The sequence below is a fragment of the Malaclemys terrapin genome, chromosome 3, assembly GCF_027887155.1.
Source record: "Malaclemys terrapin pileata isolate rMalTer1 chromosome 3, rMalTer1.hap1, whole genome shotgun sequence".
Lineage (NCBI taxonomy): Eukaryota > Metazoa > Chordata > Testudines > Emydidae > Malaclemys > Malaclemys terrapin.
Genome location: NC_071507.1, coordinates 9539671 through 9556669, shown reverse-complemented (window position 1 = coordinate 9556669; position 16999 = coordinate 9539671). Strand labels below are relative to the sequence as shown.

General features: G+C 40.5%; 1 protein-coding gene across 3 annotated transcripts in view; it reads right to left on the bottom strand.

Annotated features, from left to right (window-relative positions):
- Positions 1-16999, bottom strand: part of PLCB1 (phospholipase C beta 1) — a 627096-nt gene that overhangs the window by 177981 nt on the left and 432116 nt on the right. For all 3 annotated transcript variants that reach the window (XM_054022546.1, XM_054022548.1, XM_054022547.1), the window contains exon 10: positions 5212-5358. In XM_054022546.1, coding sequence (XP_053878521.1) covers positions 5212-5358 — 147 coding nt within the window. The remainder of the gene's footprint in view (positions 1-5211; positions 5359-16999) is intronic.

The following is a 16999-nucleotide window of genomic DNA, read 5'->3' as shown; positions in this document are numbered from 1 at the left end:
AAAGAAGCACCTCCACAAAGCATGTCAGAGACTCCCCTTGGGATAACAAGCCTGGTAAATATCAATTTCTTTGTTACATTGATGAACTCATATAAGCTTGTAGCATCCAGTGGGCATAACTGGACACTGTAATACGGTGGTTCTTAGGGTTGTGTCTGGGACCAGAGATATTGGCTAGTGTCATTTGGTTGCACAATCCAAGGAGCAACTTACATGCCAGAGTCTGTGTGCGAACAGCCCAGGAGTGGGGATTCTCACAGCAGAGCAGGGTAAGGCTGGCTCGCAGAGTTGAGGATTGGAGTAACCTAGAAGATCACCGGGCCAGATAACACCAGGGGAATGTCACACAGCGATGGGCGGGGGCCAAGCCTGCTGTAGAGTGGCCCCTGCTACCCTATTGCCTGGTCCCAGAAGCTCAACAAGTGTTCAGCGGCAGTAGGTAAGATGGTGACTGGAGAGGAAAATTAGCTTAGTGCTGCTACATAACACAGCAATCTCAGAATAGCCACTGTCCCGTCTCATCCTCCTCTTCCTCAACAGCACATTGTTGTCTCTTGAAATTGTGAAAATGGAGCATCATGGTGTTAGGTTTTTGTTGTTGTTTTTTTGTTTGTTTTTTTGCCCACCTGTAATTTCCTTCCCACCCCTGAACCCCCTGGTAACCCACAAGCTGGGAAGATCTATTCTGCTTGGAAAAGTTGGCAAGATCCTGTGCAAGGAGGAAGGTGGGCTCAGGGGTGGGGTGGGAAGGATTTAGGGAAGTGTTGAAGGTTGAAAATAAGCAATGCAGGTTGTGGACTCAGGATTTGAAGCAGAAAAGCAGATGGGTGGTGCAGGCAAGGAATATTGTTGCAATAAAGAACAAGAGAATGAACTTGTATCCAAGGAATACTGCCTTGCATTCTTCATGGGAGATCATAGAATCATAGAATATTAGGGTTGGAAGAGACCTCAGGAGGTCATCTAGTCCAACCCACTGCTCAAAGCAGGACCAACCCCGACTAAATCATCCCAGCCCGGGCTTTGTCAAGCCGGGCCTTAAAAACCTCTAAGGACGGAGATTCCACCATCTCCCTAGGTAACCCAGATGCTCAGTGGCCTAGGAGCACAGGTGAAGGAGGTGAAGCAGGGTTGGGAGTTAGTTGGGTAGACTTTGCAGTCTATACACACACACTCAACCCAAAACTGATGAGCTCTGCATCCTGCATTTGTCTTTCCTCTTAAAAGGCAACAAGGCAGATGGCAAAATACATTTTAAAGGTTAAATAAGTGTGTGAAAACGATTGTGATAGATAACAATCATTATTGCTTGGCGTCCAGTGCTGCAAGGAACGCTGCAGCAGTGTCACTCCCCATTGTGACAATAGCAATAACCTCAGGCAACTCTGGAAAGAAATCAGTCACAAAACAGGACTGGCAATTAATGTCTGAAGGATATTTTTTAAAAAAATCAGTGGTGAGAGAAATATTTTTCCCCCAGAGAGAAGATTTCTTTAAACCAGGTTCGAATTAATAGAAATTACTTCTTTCCTGATAGATTTTACCTTTGTTCTTAACTGTTGCATTTCCTTAAGGGGGTGGGGGAGAAAGCAATAGCGCTTCTAAATAAATAATCAGGACTTGATGTACTGCCAAGTGTTTCTACTAAAGGCTAGAAAAATGGTCATTACAATTAAAAATAAAGTCAGACTGTGCACATGTTTCTCTTCGTGTTGGAACAGTGTTTCTTTGGGGATGCCTTTTTCTTAGCTTAAAAACTAACAAAAGGATTGATAATTAGTAGGGCAATAACTGTAACCATAATAAAGATGGATTGCTAGGCTGAATGGTTTCCCTACTTCCTTAATAATGATTACATGATTGGTTGCTGTTGCCATTTGCACTGCTCAAATGAGTACACAGATGTTCCTGAAGCTTTTGTTCCCAACTTCCCAAGCCTTTAACCCCTTCAACATTCAACAAATAAGATAACAATCCAGTAGCATTTGTTTACATGTTAAACTGAACGAAGTGTTTTCTGAACGAATGCAAACAGCAACACGACTGTATCGGGTCTAGCTTGAAAATAAAATTTATGGCTGTCAGCTTTTGTAATGAAGCTATAAAATCTAATTATTAAGTCCCATTCCAGGCCAGTTGTCTCAGATTTACTGAGCACAACGAACCCACAAAGAAATGGGGCACACATTTTGTATCACAAAAGTTAAAGCACTCAGCATGATATTGTATTTTTTCTGGTTTAAATTATGACAACTTTTTTTCATTTGTTCCGTAACAGTATTTTAATCATACTGATCCACAAATGATATGTTAAATAGCACTGAGGACTACATTTGAGTCAATAGTGTAACATTGTTGCAAAAAAGCAAACATTATATTTTAGCAGCAGGAGTGTTGTAAGCAAGACACGAGAAGGAATACTTCTGCTTTATTCCACACTGATTAGGCCTCAACTGGAGTATTGTGTCTAGTTCTGGGTGCCACCGGATATGGATGAATTGGAGAGAGTCCAGAGAAGAGCAACAAAAATGATTAAAGGTCTAGAAAACATGAGCTCTGAGGGAAGATTGAAAAAATTGGGTTTGTTTAGTCTGGAGAAGAGAAGACTGAGAGGGGATATGATAACAGTTTTCAACTACATAAAAGGTTGTTACAATGAGGAGGGAGAAAAATTGTTCTCTTTAACCTCTGAGGATAGGACAAGAAGCAATGGGCTGAAATTGCAGCAAGGGCTGTTTAGATTGGATATTAGGGAAAACTTCCTAACTATCAGGGTGGTTAAGCACTGGAATAAATTGCCTAGAGAGGCTGTGGAATCTCCATCATTGGAGATTTGTGAGAGCAAGTTAGACAAACACTTGTCAGGGATGGTCTATAGTACTTAGTTCTGCTTTGAGCGCTGGAGTCTGGACTAGAAGACCTCTTGAGGTCCCTTCCAGTCCTACAATTCTATAATTTCCAAGAGTAGCTTCTGAAACTATCCCAAAATGCACGTCAAGTAACCTGCTGGTGCAATTTGGTAGGAATTCTTTTCGAATTTGGTCTGACAAACTCATAAAAGGCAAGGCAAGTTTGAAACACAATTGGTAACTCACTCCTTCGTGCTGTGATATTAAGGTGTGTACTGTAAGATTATTTACTGTCCTGAGACATTTACGATATCTAAGCAGAAATTTGGATTTCTGCCAAAGTTTCATCCTTGATTCTGTATTTCCTGGCTTCTGTTAGTTGTTAGGTTTCAGAGTAGCAGCCGTGTTAGTCTGTATCCGCAAAAAGAACAGGAGTACTTGTGGCACCTTAGAGACTAACAAATTTATTAGAGCATAAGCTTTTGATGCATCCGAAGAAGTGGGCTGTAGTCCACGAAAGCTTATGCTCTAATAAATTTGTTAGTCTCTAAGGTGCCACAAGTACTCCTGTTCTTTTTGTTAGTTGTTAGTTAGTTGTCCATTCTGTTGGTTGCTTTTAAGTTAGACCTTTAGGGCTTCATCATGTTCTGAGCTGCACCTATGTAAATCTAGAGTAACTCCACTGAAATCAAGGGCAGGACTGCATATTTATCCTGCCATAAATGAGAGCAGAATTTGGCTCTGTACTGCCTCTCCCACTTATGAGCCTATCCACTAATGTAAGAGACTTGCCACATCTCTACAGCTCCTTGGACAACAGCCTTACTATTGAAGTGACAGTTTCCATGGATCAGGAATTCTTTGTAACACTGCAACATTCTAACTAAATAGATTCTTCTGTATATCAGTAGGGCCCAGACCACATTACAGACAATGGGCCTGCAAAATATCACCATAAAAACAAAGCTGCTTTTGTATTGAGCATGCTTGAATTCTTCTAAAGATCATACATTTCTGTATATTAGAATCATAACTTTGAAGGAGCCAGGCTGATGGTTTTTTTTATCCAATTTGCAGAAACAAAGCTGAGCAGAGCATGACAAGTTTTAGGCTAAAACACAGTTTACAGCCAAGGTATAAAACTCTGCAATATGGGGGTCTAATGGAAATACTGACAGTTCATTAATTATACAATAGCGGTAGTAGGAAGTACTATAACAGATCCAAGTTAACAACCACTTGCCCTGTTTAGATTGGGCTTCTACATGGAATTGTTGTGTTTGAATCAGTGCTCCCTGGCATTTTGCAGAACTAAGGCATGTCTGCTCAATCAGTAACATTAAAAAGACCATAAATCAATTATACGAGCCAGATTTTTACTACTTCCTTGTTTAATATAACACAAGACGATGCTAACATAAAATCAGATGTAACAAACAAAATTCCCCTAGGCAAGTGTGCTTAAAAATGCTCAATCTGTATATAATATAGAATAAAAACATTTTACAATTGTGAATTCACAATTCTTTCCCTGGAGATAAACCCTACGGCCAAGATTATAAAAAAGGAGAGACAAAAGTTAGGCTCCTAAATCTTTATGTAGCATTATCAGGGTAATGATCTGCTCTTGCAGTCTTGAGTGTTTTAAAGCCCCATTGACTTTAGTGCATAAATAATATAGATTAGGTCCTTAATTTAATTATGTCATGGGAGCTACTAGGAGCTCAGCATTTCTGAGAATTGGGTTGCACCATCAAAAAGCCTAGATGCTGAAGGCAGTTAGCAGCCCAGATCTTCCCTCCTTAAGAAGAAAGGGGCAGAAGGGCAGGAGACTCATGGGCCATTCTGGACCTCTCTAATCTCTCAAACCAAAGCAAATCTATTTTGAAGGTTGATCTCACAAAAGCTTCAGGTTCAATTAGTTTCAATTAGAGGGGGGGAAATGAAGTAGGTGCAGGGAGGTTCTTAGTATGAGGATTTTACCATATTGGTTCACCTATCACTAATTGTAATGAAATATTGTCTTGTACGCTAGACAATGAACCATTTCTTTTCCAAATTAAACGTCTGCCCCGGAGCCTGTTTAAGTTCATGGGGATCTTTCAATGACTTCACTAGGCTTTTTGGATCAGGCACTGACTGAACTATGTAACTTCCAATGGATGTTCAATATTAATAAGAGTAAGGAGGTAACATCTCTGTGAAGCAGGATAAAAATCACTGGCTGTGTTGTCCCTACTTTTCAGAAACAGTAAGCGTGTGGGATCATTTACACATGGGTGGTTAGTGCATCCATCCAGTATGACTGCAAATACACTATTAATGTTGCAAAATAAGAAATCAGATCTTTCCCGTACTATACCTGTGAGGTAGGTGTTGTGTGAAGAATTGATCAAATAGTGAGACAATGGCTGAGACATATCTTCATTCAAATCCAGTTTCTCAGGTGGAACAACGCCATTCTCCTCTCCACTCAGGTATCGCATAAATCCATCCACTGATATCTGTCCTGGGAAAGCACAGATTCGGGGGAATCACACATTAATTCTAAGCACAGTCCCCTCGGGACATACATTCAATGCATATCTAGAATAGGGAATATGAGAAAGGCCACGTTATAATCACATTAGACTAGTTATGAATATGGCCAAGATTTATACCATTTACTGTAATGTTTTATTATTATTACCCTTAACCTCTCAGAATTGTGTGTAGGGATCTAAACACATGACATCAACTGTACAGTCTCGTACAGAGAGACTGATCTGCCACACTTTTGATCTCATTCCATTCACTGCAATGAGAGCCAAGCATCAAAATTCCCCATATGTGGCCCACGCAAAAAATGTCCTAAATAGTACTACTTTGCCATTTCATTTGGTTTGTTCATTGACTTTCTAATTGTTCCCATTCCCTCCGGTTCCCCTAGAGCCAAATCCTGAGGTCCTAATTCAGTTTGCATTCAATTCTTTGCACTGACTGGGAATTTGCCTGAATAAGGACAGAGAAAAAAAACCCCACTGCTGGGGGAATAAATATACCAAGAATCTGAGGAGCAGCAGGCTATGGATACAAACCAATCAAAAGGAACTGATCAATTCTCTTTTGTCAGTATGATTTCAGTATGTATATATGAACTCAGACTAACCAACCCCCTTAGCAAGTGTGAGTTAGTGTTTTGTTTTGTAATTATTTCATTAATTTTTATTTCCCAGGGTGTCAGGACTAATGCAATGTGAACACTCCTTTGAAACTATGGGGCCAACCTCAGCCTGGGCATAACCGGGATCCATACCATTGACTTCAGTGAAGCTGTGCCTACTTACAGAGTGGCAGAATTTGAGCTATAAACCACTAGGCTTTGGCTTACTCTGTATCTGACACACACTGATCCACTGGGCCAAGCCATAACATTTCCTCTCAACGTCCCCCCCCCTTTTTTTCCTGATTTTATTTGTCTAGTTTTCCTCTACAGGTCTGTTTGATGAATTGTAGTAATCCAACAGCTTCAGGCTGTTCCCTCAGTGCACTACATAGTTATTCCTTGTAGATAAACATAAATAAATACTGACTTCTCTGCCTTTGAAGAACCCAGGATACAGTGAGATAAGAATGATGTCTCCTAACAAGGCCAGGTTCCATGATGGAAGAAGATGTGTTTTAATTGGCCTCTCCAAAGTTTCCTGTACAATATCTCTAACTATAGGAGCTAGCGGACTCGGTACGTGGCTAGGACGTGGAAGATCTGGGCTCTATTCCTAACTCTGAGACTGTCTAACTCTGTGATCATAGCAAAAGTCACAAGTTCTATGCCTTGAGCAACCTGACCCATGAAAAGGAAATAGCACCTGGTCTTTATAAAGGCCTTTAAGATTATCAGGTGAAAATGTGCTCGCTTGCTCTCCCTGCATAAAGTAGTTATTTTAAGTCTGAGCCTGGACTTCAGGATTTGGCTTTGATCAGAGAGGAGGATGTGGCCAGTGAACAAAAGCATGTTAAGTGTGTAACAGATTTAAATTCTGATGTCTTGGTCTCATAACCACCAACGATCATCACACCAAATGAATCTATTTCCGCGACAAGGAGCATAGTGAGAATACAAAATAGCACCATCATCATTCTTTCCTCATGACAACAACCGTAAGACGGGTAAAAGGGAAAACAGCAAGCCCATCCACAGCTTGACCATGGTAATCTGACTACACAGCTGGATCAAAACAAGTAAGGAAACCTTCCTCAGGTTTCAAGCCCAGCGAATCATCAGACAATCAGAGGGCTGGACGGTCTGGTCAGCACAAGGACCTGCCTAGTTCAGGTCTCATGGAGCTGTGCTGTTATTGGCTGCATTTCTATGGCTGCACGTTACTACCCAGTGAGTACAGACCTGATCCCAAACACATCAAAGTCAATGGAAAGATGCCCAGTGACTTGGATCAGGCCCTTCGTGACATAAATGCAGAGTTAATGGTATTCTGTTACAGTTTCTTGCAGAGTTAACACCCCTCTCCCACCCTGGGACAGGGTGGGGCTTTCCTTGGCCCCGCTTGGGTGTTTGCAATGTTTCTTCTCTTCCACAGTTTTTTCTCCTTTGGGAATCTTACTTCAGTCTTTCCGGATTTCCAGGTACAGGGACCTTCCTATTAAGGACATTCAGTCTGAGTTTTCCTTTAAGAGAATCCATGGAGGTCTGGCTTGTTTATAGCAGTTAGGTATGGCTAAACCTCGGGCCAGGGTTTATCTTCAACTCCTCCCTGGAGCGATCGGCTTGTATCTGGTCTGGTAAGTCCTTGTGGGTGGCGGAAGTTTACATGCTGTCTTCCTCCCAGCAACCCTGTTGTAAAGCAAAGCAGCTTTTCTCCTGACTGCTGCCCTTTCTGAGACTCGTTGCTTTCTCCAAGTGGAGCAGGCTTGCTCCAGAGGAGCTTGTTAGCCATCTTGACTGGGATGGAGGCATGCCCCATCAAACCACCACCACAGCTCCCTACCTCATCACACCTCAAATACCTGTGGAGCCTTAAACAGGTGGTGCCAATGTGGATTTAGGGCTGCAGAGGATACCGATACCAAATCACAGACCAAGGAAGTGACAATACATGTCCTCGATCATACCAACACTAATGCACATGCATAACCTTAATCATGAGAGTAGTTCCATTAGACACATGAGCTTAGAGGTAAGCATGTGCTAGAAGTGTTGGAAGGATCAGGGTCTATATGTCAGTGCCGAGTCTGGACTCCTCACTATCACAAAGGTATCTGTAAACTGGATATAATTTAGAGAACAGCGACAGAAATTATTAATAATACTTTCATAGAATCATAGAACTGGAAGGGACCTCGAGAGGTCATCTAGTCCAGTCCTCTGCACTCATGGCAGGATTAAGTATTATCTAGACAATCCCTGACAGGTGTTTGTCCAACCTGCTCTAAAAATCCCCAATGATGGAGATTCCACAACCTCCCTAGGCAATTTATTCCAGTGCTTAACCACTCCGACAGTTAGGAAGTTTTTCTTAATGTCCAACCTAAACTGCCCATTGCTTCTTGTCCTATCCTCAGAGGTTAAGAAGAACAATTTTTCTCAACAACCTTTTATGTACTTGAAAACTGTTATCATGTCCCCTCTCAATCTTCTCTTACCCAGACTAAACAAACCCAAGTTTTTCAATCTTCACTCATAGGTCATGTTTTCTAGATCTTTAATCATTTTTGTTGCTCTTCTTTCTCCAATTTGTCCACACCTTTCCTGAACTGTGGCGCCCAGGATTACACTTTCTATGCAAGCATCGTAAAACACTTTAAACAGAAACATAAGCATTATTATTTCCATTTCATGACAGCAATGGAGCTATAACAAGATTATATGACCTGGAAAAAGATCTTAGGTCTCCTGATTCTGTGTCTTGTGCTCTAACCACTAGATGACATTATCTCCCTAGAGAAATAAGAAAAATGAGAGAGCTCAATACATATAACCTGTGTAAACAGTGACTAAGGAGGAACGTAATAACTGTCAGCAAGGATCTGAAGCATAAACCACAAGGATGGAGAGGAATTGTTTAAGGTGGCCAAAAGCAAAAACAGCTAAGACGAATGAGACCAGAATAAGCAATGGAAAATTTAGGATGGAATATGTGAAAAAGTTTCACAACAGTGAAATCTATTAAACTGTGGAACAGTAGTGCAACGGATGTTGATGCCCCATTGCTTGAATCATTTAAAATGAGACTTGATATTATAATGGAGAATATACTGTCATACTGAGAGTAAAGTGACCACACTTTGGATCTTTCCTTTTGTTAAAGATAAAAATAACACACTAAATTCTACTCTGAATTACACCTACTCAGCAATTCTCACACTTACAGAGACTGTAACACTGCTGGAAAAAAAGCAGGTTCACTATAAAATTTGAATCTTATAGAAGAATCTTAGCCAGGGGAAGAGCAAGATTTCTTGCTGTATTGCTGCCTTGAGGTATTGTAATAAAGACACAGGAATGGAGAATGGTATTTTCTAAGCGATTTCCAGAATAAATAGTTGGTGAATGACAAGTAGGTAGGGAGAGAAAACATAAGGCTGGAAGAAAAAAGGTGTCTGTGCTTTAATTGAGTACATAAAGAAATTGTTCAATATCAGTTAATCCCTGTGGAAATACGACCCCATCAAGGACGGTCAGATCTAGGATGTTTTGCTGAGTGAGGGCTAGTCAAACAAAGAAAGGAGTATTTGCCTTGTTTGAGTTAGAAATCTTTGTCATTATAATTCGAGCTGGGCAACATTTTTTGGATGAAATTTATTTTGCCAAAACAATGCAGATTCAGGTCAACTGAAAAATTATGTGAATGTGTGTCAAATTTGCTGATCAGAAAAAAAATTCCCCAAAAGTCAAAACATTCCCTTTTGCCATTTTTTAAATGAAACGTTTTGATTTTTCAATTCAAAACAAATTTTTGGTTCAAATTTTACAATTTTATTTACGAAAAGTTGAAAAACTCAAAACCACAACAAAACATTTTGTTTCAGTTTGAACAAACTACTTGGTTAGGCCCCAAACTATTTTTTAGTTTTTAGTTTAGCCAGCAAAACAAAACAAACAAACAAAAATGAAAAAAATCAGCTATTCGCACATTTAAAATGAAGGCATCACCAACTTTTTATCATTTCAGATGCTCTCTATGGAACAGGGAAAACTAACATTTGATGTCTCAGGATAGTTTCTGCAATAGGAAAACAATATATCCTCCACTCTACTGCTTGCGGTAGAGGAATTTAGAACCTTAAACAATTTACGCTGCATTTATATAAGAAACCTTTCCTCAACTTACTACCATTCTTAAGCTGTATATGAACCAAGCAGAAATGAACTAGCAAAGTGAATGTCTGCTCGATAACATACATGTGCCTCTAGTATCACAAACCTCGGAAAATCTCCAAGAAGAAAATGGCCACCTCAAATGTAAAAGGAAGACAGGAGAACAGAAGAAGTAAAGGTTCCAAAATTTCTCCAAGATGTGCCTGGTTCATGTCAATAAATACAGGTCAAGGAAGTATGCAAGTAACATTACAATTTATTTAGTACTATAATTATTATAATTTATTACTAATGATTATTTCTTATTTATTATGCACATTAATTGGTCCATGTAGACCTTGTTGGTGAGAACTAAAAGTTCCCCAGTACTTTTAGGTAGTGCTGTTTTAAAGGTTAAAATTAATGAAAGTAATAGTGTTGTTGGAAATTCTGCATTAAGTTTTTGTTGTGGGATCGACTGTAAAGAGATAAAAACAGTCCGCGCTGGAGAGAAGCCGATATTGGTTGGAAAATTCTTAAATAACTTACCAAAGTAGAAATGAAAAACTTGAAAAATGAAAGAAAAACTAATGTGTGTCCTGGTTCCAATAGCACAGGACCGGGGTTAGTGGGGTGGGCCTCCTCCTCCTATGCAGATTAGATAGGACAGCAGCCAATGGGAAATAGTTATTTTAGTGTCACTCAGCTACCCGAGCTCCTCCCCCTTTCCTCTTCCCAGTGTTCCTCTTGCTTCCCTGGAAAGAGGAAGCAAATCCCAGCTACTCCCATTTTGGGCAGTTTTACTGTCTTTTTTGCTGGCTGTTTTAGGATTTTTGGGCCACCGTTCTCGTTTTCTTTAGGCACCATGAGTTCCTCCACGGAAGAGGAGAGGAGGAGCGCAGAGTACGCTGTTTGTGCTGAAATGCATCAGCATTCACTTAGCAGGTTCTTTCCACGCTGCCAGAGTCAACAAAAGATTGTGGCCCCAGGGGTAATTGCCTGGGTGAGCCAGGCCTTTTTGCTACTGCTTCGGCCGACTATGGTAGAGATTCCCTTGACTTCTGAGTGAGAGAGAGTGAAGGAAGAGGCCTGTAGGAGTCTTGACGCCTGAAGCAGGCTTGTTAAATGAGCCAACCAGAGATACCTGCACAGAGAAGGAACCTTAAGCAGCTGATTCCTTATCAAAGAGCTGAAGCAGTTCCAGGGGAAGAGAAAGAGAAAGAAAAGGTGGAGGGGACTGAGAAGCCAAAAGGGAGTCTGCTTAGGCAGGCCAGCTGGAAGCTGATAAGACAGCCTCTGTGAAGGAACCCTTTTTGCTCACCTAAGCTCTGAGGTAAGAGCCACACCCTGGGACGCACTTTTGGGACATCTGTGAGTGATCGGCGAATTTCCCTTTTTAAGTTTCATTAAAGCTTTTTGGGATACATCTCCATCATACTATCACACGCTGATGACACAAATTCAGCAATATGATTTTGGTGGAGGCTAGACTGGGATGAGAAAAATTTGATCGTCACATATGGACCAAGAAGACTGGAGATATGCTTCCATTCTCAGTTGCACCAGTTTTATACTAGTGTAACTCCTCTGGCTTCAGTGCGGTTACTCCTGATTAACAACTGAGAGCAGAATCAGGCTGAGAACACCTGTGTGGAAGACAGCTCATATTTCGATACAAGTATATGCAACAAACGTAACAGAATAGGGAATTTCCCCTACAACCTAAACTTTAATATTATAAATGTAGGGACAATGGACAAAACCTAACACCACAAGTATTGTTTAAAAAAGGGTTGCAGAACCCACCCTAAACCTTGCACTTTCAAAATACAGCCAGTGATTAAAAAGCAAAAAACCTTGCATTATCAAGTTATATAAAGCTGTATTTTCCCACTGCTGTGTTTTTAAGTTAGCACCTACAATAATAATAATTATTAATGGAGATATCCCATCTCCTAGAACTGGAAGGGACCTTGAAAGGTCATTGAGTCCAGCCCCCTGCCTTCACTAGCAGGACCAAGTACTGATTTTGCCCCAGATCCCTGAGTGGCCCCCCTCAAGGATTGAACTCACAACCCTGGGTTTAGCAGGCCAATGCTCAAACCACTGAGCTATCCCTCCCCCCCGTCCATTGGTGCTAGCCTACATCATTGCTTTGTTTTCCATTGTTTATTTATTATGTTGCTCCAGTTAATAATTCAGAAAGTTGAAGTGCTTCTACTGTAACATATTTGCAAAGTGGAGGTTACTGGATCGAGGGTGCAGAGATCTCACATTTCAGTAGGAATTTTAGGGGCAGGGGCTTCATTTAAAATAGACTCTTGTTAGCAAATGTGCAACCTAGTGCAAAGCAATGAATTTTACCAATCAGCAAGCAAGTCAAACACACCCATCTAAAAAGAAAGGAGAGCGCATTACAAAAAAGTACTTGGCTCATTTATTTTGACAAGAGCAGTTTACGTGATTATTTTTGATAATACAGAACGCGCTCTAAAATTTGCCGCAGCTCTGTTTGTAAAACTAATGAAGTCTCAGTAATAAGAGAACCTAACTTGAGCACTCTATGAAGATTTTGCAGAGAAAGGGGGGAGAAGCCAGATTTTTTTCTGTGAATTACAAATTGGGAACATTAGTGAACTGCAGTTTCGGTGGGTTCTGTGGTACTGTACTCATTAAACAACGGAAACTGCTGAAAGGTATTCTGCTGTAACGTGGGGTTATGGCATGGAAAATGTCCAGAACCCAGGAGTTAATATAAACATCTCTAATTTCTAATGTCAGAATTAAGAGCAGCTTGTAGGACGTGTGTAGCACCTTGGAAGATCTGCCTCCATGACCTCTGGAGACAGGAAGCCCCACCGCTTATATGTCAAAAGTTAGGCTTTAAATAGAATTGCATTATTAAAGCTCCTTCAAACTGTAACAGCAGGGCCCTTACCTGCTTTGTACTTGTTTGCGCCAGTAAACACTGTTGCCTAGGAAATGACCCCATCAAGTCATCAAAGGACTCGAATGCGACTATTCTTACATGCAGTATTACTGTCGCTGTGCTGGTCCCAGGATATTAGAGACAGAAGGTTGGTGGTGAGGTAATACCTTTTATTGGACCGACTTCTGTTGGTGAGAGAGACAAGCTTTCGAGGTTACACAGAGCTCTTCTTCTTGGTCCAATAAAAGATATTACCTCACCAACCTGGTGTCTCTAACCATTCTTAAGCAGTTACTGAAAGGTGATTTAAAGCAGTGGGACCAAATTGTATAAAAACATATTGATGTTTAACAGGGGGGGGAAGTACATTCATATTCAATGAATACTGCACAATGTGTTAACAGTGCTCTGGAAAAAAAATCCATGTGCCAGGCATTCTATAAAATAAGACATATATAGATCTATGACAAGGAGTTCATTAGTTTCCCGTATTGTTTAAAAAGCAAGCGTAACAACCAGGAAACTTGCGCAAGAAAATTAGAATGGATGTTGAAATTAAATAGGAGTTGGACACCTTTTGTAGAGTCCTTTGAACCCCCCCGCCTAACTATCTATCTCCCTCTCTCCCTACCAGTGACACACACACAATATTTATGAGGTGGTTGATCAAGGAGCTGAGGGGAGGAACACTCGTTGCTGTTGGGGGAAGGTTCTTTTTTCTTTGAAGATTAAAGGGGGTTACCCTTGTGAGTTTTAGAATTGCTCAGATTTTTGGCTTATGGAGAATGTGGTAGTTTCCCTAGAAAGGGGTTTACAATAGGCAGAATTAATATTTCAGCATGCCCATATTTAAGACATAGAAAAGTCTAAAATCTTTATTCCATCTCATATCTCAAAAATGTGCTCGGGGGAGCTGGTGTTCTGATTCACCAACCAGGGAAGGAGAAACTGCAAGGCACTGCAAGACTCCATCCCCAGGGCTTAAACTATTCTCCCCCTTTGCTTAGGAACGCTGAATTTATTGAATTCACTAAGTGTAGGGCCTTGAGTTATGCTGGGTGGCTGATGGAAAAATGATTCGCTTCAGCAGCAATAAACTTCTTGGTGTTATTGTGCAAAGATTATAACTTTAATAAAGAGTTCTAGACATAAAGCTGGGTGAAGTTTTTCAGTTTTTCCAGAGGAAAAGGCAGGTTCCAATCAACCGAAACAATTTTGGGTCCATTTCGCCAAATTGTTATGGTTAAAAAAACACAACCTAAACAAAATCTGGAAAAAAATGAAAATGAAACGTTTCAGTTTTTCTACTCCAAATGACTTTGTTTCAAAATTTACATCCATTTTATTCAAATACATTTTTTAAAAAAATGTAAAAGCTTAAAACTAACTGAAATGTTTTGGGTCAAACAAAAAATTTCATTCAACTCCAGATGTTTTTACTACTACTATTATTATTATTATTTGGAACAGCCAGTGACCTGAGAAATCGGATATTTGCACAGCTCTACCTGCGCATTTTATAAGCTTCATATGATAGTTGGCAGAGCTGGGCTGGGATTCCTGCACAGCTTATGAGCAGACATGCCAAACCCACGAAAAAAACTCAAAAATTGGGCTTGTTTTTGGCTTAACTGGCTTGTGAATTGCTTGTTGGCTAGTTTTTTGCTTGTAGCTTGTTGCTTGTTTGGCTTGGAGCTTGCTGCAACTTGTTGGCTCCTTTTTTTGGACCAGCTCCCGGCAAGGGGGGGCAAGCAGGGACAAGGGGGGAGAGACTCAGGGGTGCACAATGGGCCCACCACAGTCCCAGACTGCACGCCGGGGGGATCTAGTCACATAGAGTGTTGGGGTTCTTAGGGATTGGCTTGTTTTGGCCTTGTTTTAAAATGGGATTTGGCTTATTGAGAAAGACGGGGTGCTTATTTACCGCGTGAAAGTTGGCAACTGTGCTTATGAGCACTGCAGATTTTCCTGCAGAGTTTACTTAAACTTGCAGGAACTCTTGCGGAACTTAATTTTCACAGAAACACAGACACACAGGGTGGGGTTCTTGTGGAGTTTCTAAATTCCAGAGGCAGAGACAGAGAGCGAGAGAGAGACAGGACCCATACACCTGGGACTCAGGATACAAGTCTCACCGCTCTCTGATCAAAATTGGAACAAGCCCTTTGACCAAAGGTTTTTTTAAAACCCAAACAACTCAGGCAATTCCCACATCAAATGTTTAGCAATAAGGTTATGGTTATTATTTCATATACACAAATTTCCTTTAAAAGGGATTAAGGTTGGTCACGTGTGACATCTATTTTATGCAAGCCCTAAACAGCACGGAAATACCATCTCAAGTGCCCGCATAACATGTTTCTGCTGACTGTGATAGACTGCACATCATCACAAGGAACTTCCTTCTGCTTCCAACAGATAAGGAAATACTACACACATTAATCTCCTTCATAGTTATCATGCAAAACATTAGTCACAACCTCAAACTTCCTCCAGAAACAAATAGCACACGATATACTTGACCTATGTGCATTCTCAACCATAGGTGTCTGCTGATATTGCAAAACCTTAATTCTAACCTAGCAACAGACTATGTTGTCACAAAGTGTGCTAGGTGATTTACAGATATGTAGGAAGACAGCCCCCTGCACCCTAAAATTTACAATCTAACTGATCCTGCATGTATTTTACTCATGTAAGTAGTCACCATTGACTTTAATGGGGCTCTGGCTACTCATGTGAATAAATTAGCCCAAAGACTGGAATGCTGATAGCTGCAAGAAACCCCAGACAACCATTTGCTGACAAGGCTGAAGTGTTTGGAAAAGAACTGAGATGGTACCATTCTTCTCAAGCTCTGAAGAATTCAAGTGACAAACACACACACACATACTACATATTTAAGCCATCAGAGATCATCTGTGAAGGAAGATCAGAGGCGAATGTGTTTATAGTAGTATTAATGTAGTATTAATGTATACAAGTGTAAATGTTATGTTGAAACCTTTCATTGCAATACACGTAACAGCAACGAAGTGGTGGAAGTCTGTAGAAAGAGCACCTAAAAGCTTTTGTTTTAAATGTTATTTACGAAATAGCCTGAATACTGTTTACAACATTTCTGTATGTATCAAATGTCAGTTTATTAAGAATTGTATAGAACTCTCTATTTGAATAGGACTGGAAGCAGCTACTCCCTAAATTCAGGGTTTTGCATACAACAGTCCCAAGGTTTAACTCTATAATGCCTTCCGAAGTGCTGAAAATAGAGAACTGAGCTTCAACACAGTGTATGTCTACACTGCAATCAGGAGGGGTAATTGTAGCTTTGACCAAAGCTAGCTCAGATATGTCTTCTTGTGCGGCAATCACACCTCCTGACTGCAGTGTAGACATACCTAAAGAGCTAAAATGAGGAATAGGAAAATGGAATGTAATAGAGTTGTCCATAATATTACCCTCAACCATTATACTTAAACTTAGGTACATTGGATTGGGGTCAGAGTGCTCAATACCTTACAAAACTGAGCCCTCATATCCACCCCATAGCTGCACAGGCAAGCTGGAAGCCAAATGTTTTCAACCATCTCAAAATTACAGGTACCCAGCCTAAATCAATGTCTTGATGTGTGTTATTACACACAGGAAAAATGAATAAATGCTGTACTCTTTTGGTTATCTTTGTAGGAATCCACTAGAAGTCTAGACCTTTATGGGATACTTGACCCATCAAAAGCTTTTGAATTTGATTCCAGCTTTGTAACAGCTATTTTACATGGCAATTTAAATCAGGGAAAGAATGTCTTTAAAAGTTAGAAATGCAAGAGAAATACTTGGCTTGGCTTTCAAGGGGGCAGCGGAGAAGGTCCTACTGACCTCAGTGGAATTTGCGGGTACTCAGAACTTCTGAAAATGACACCAATAATT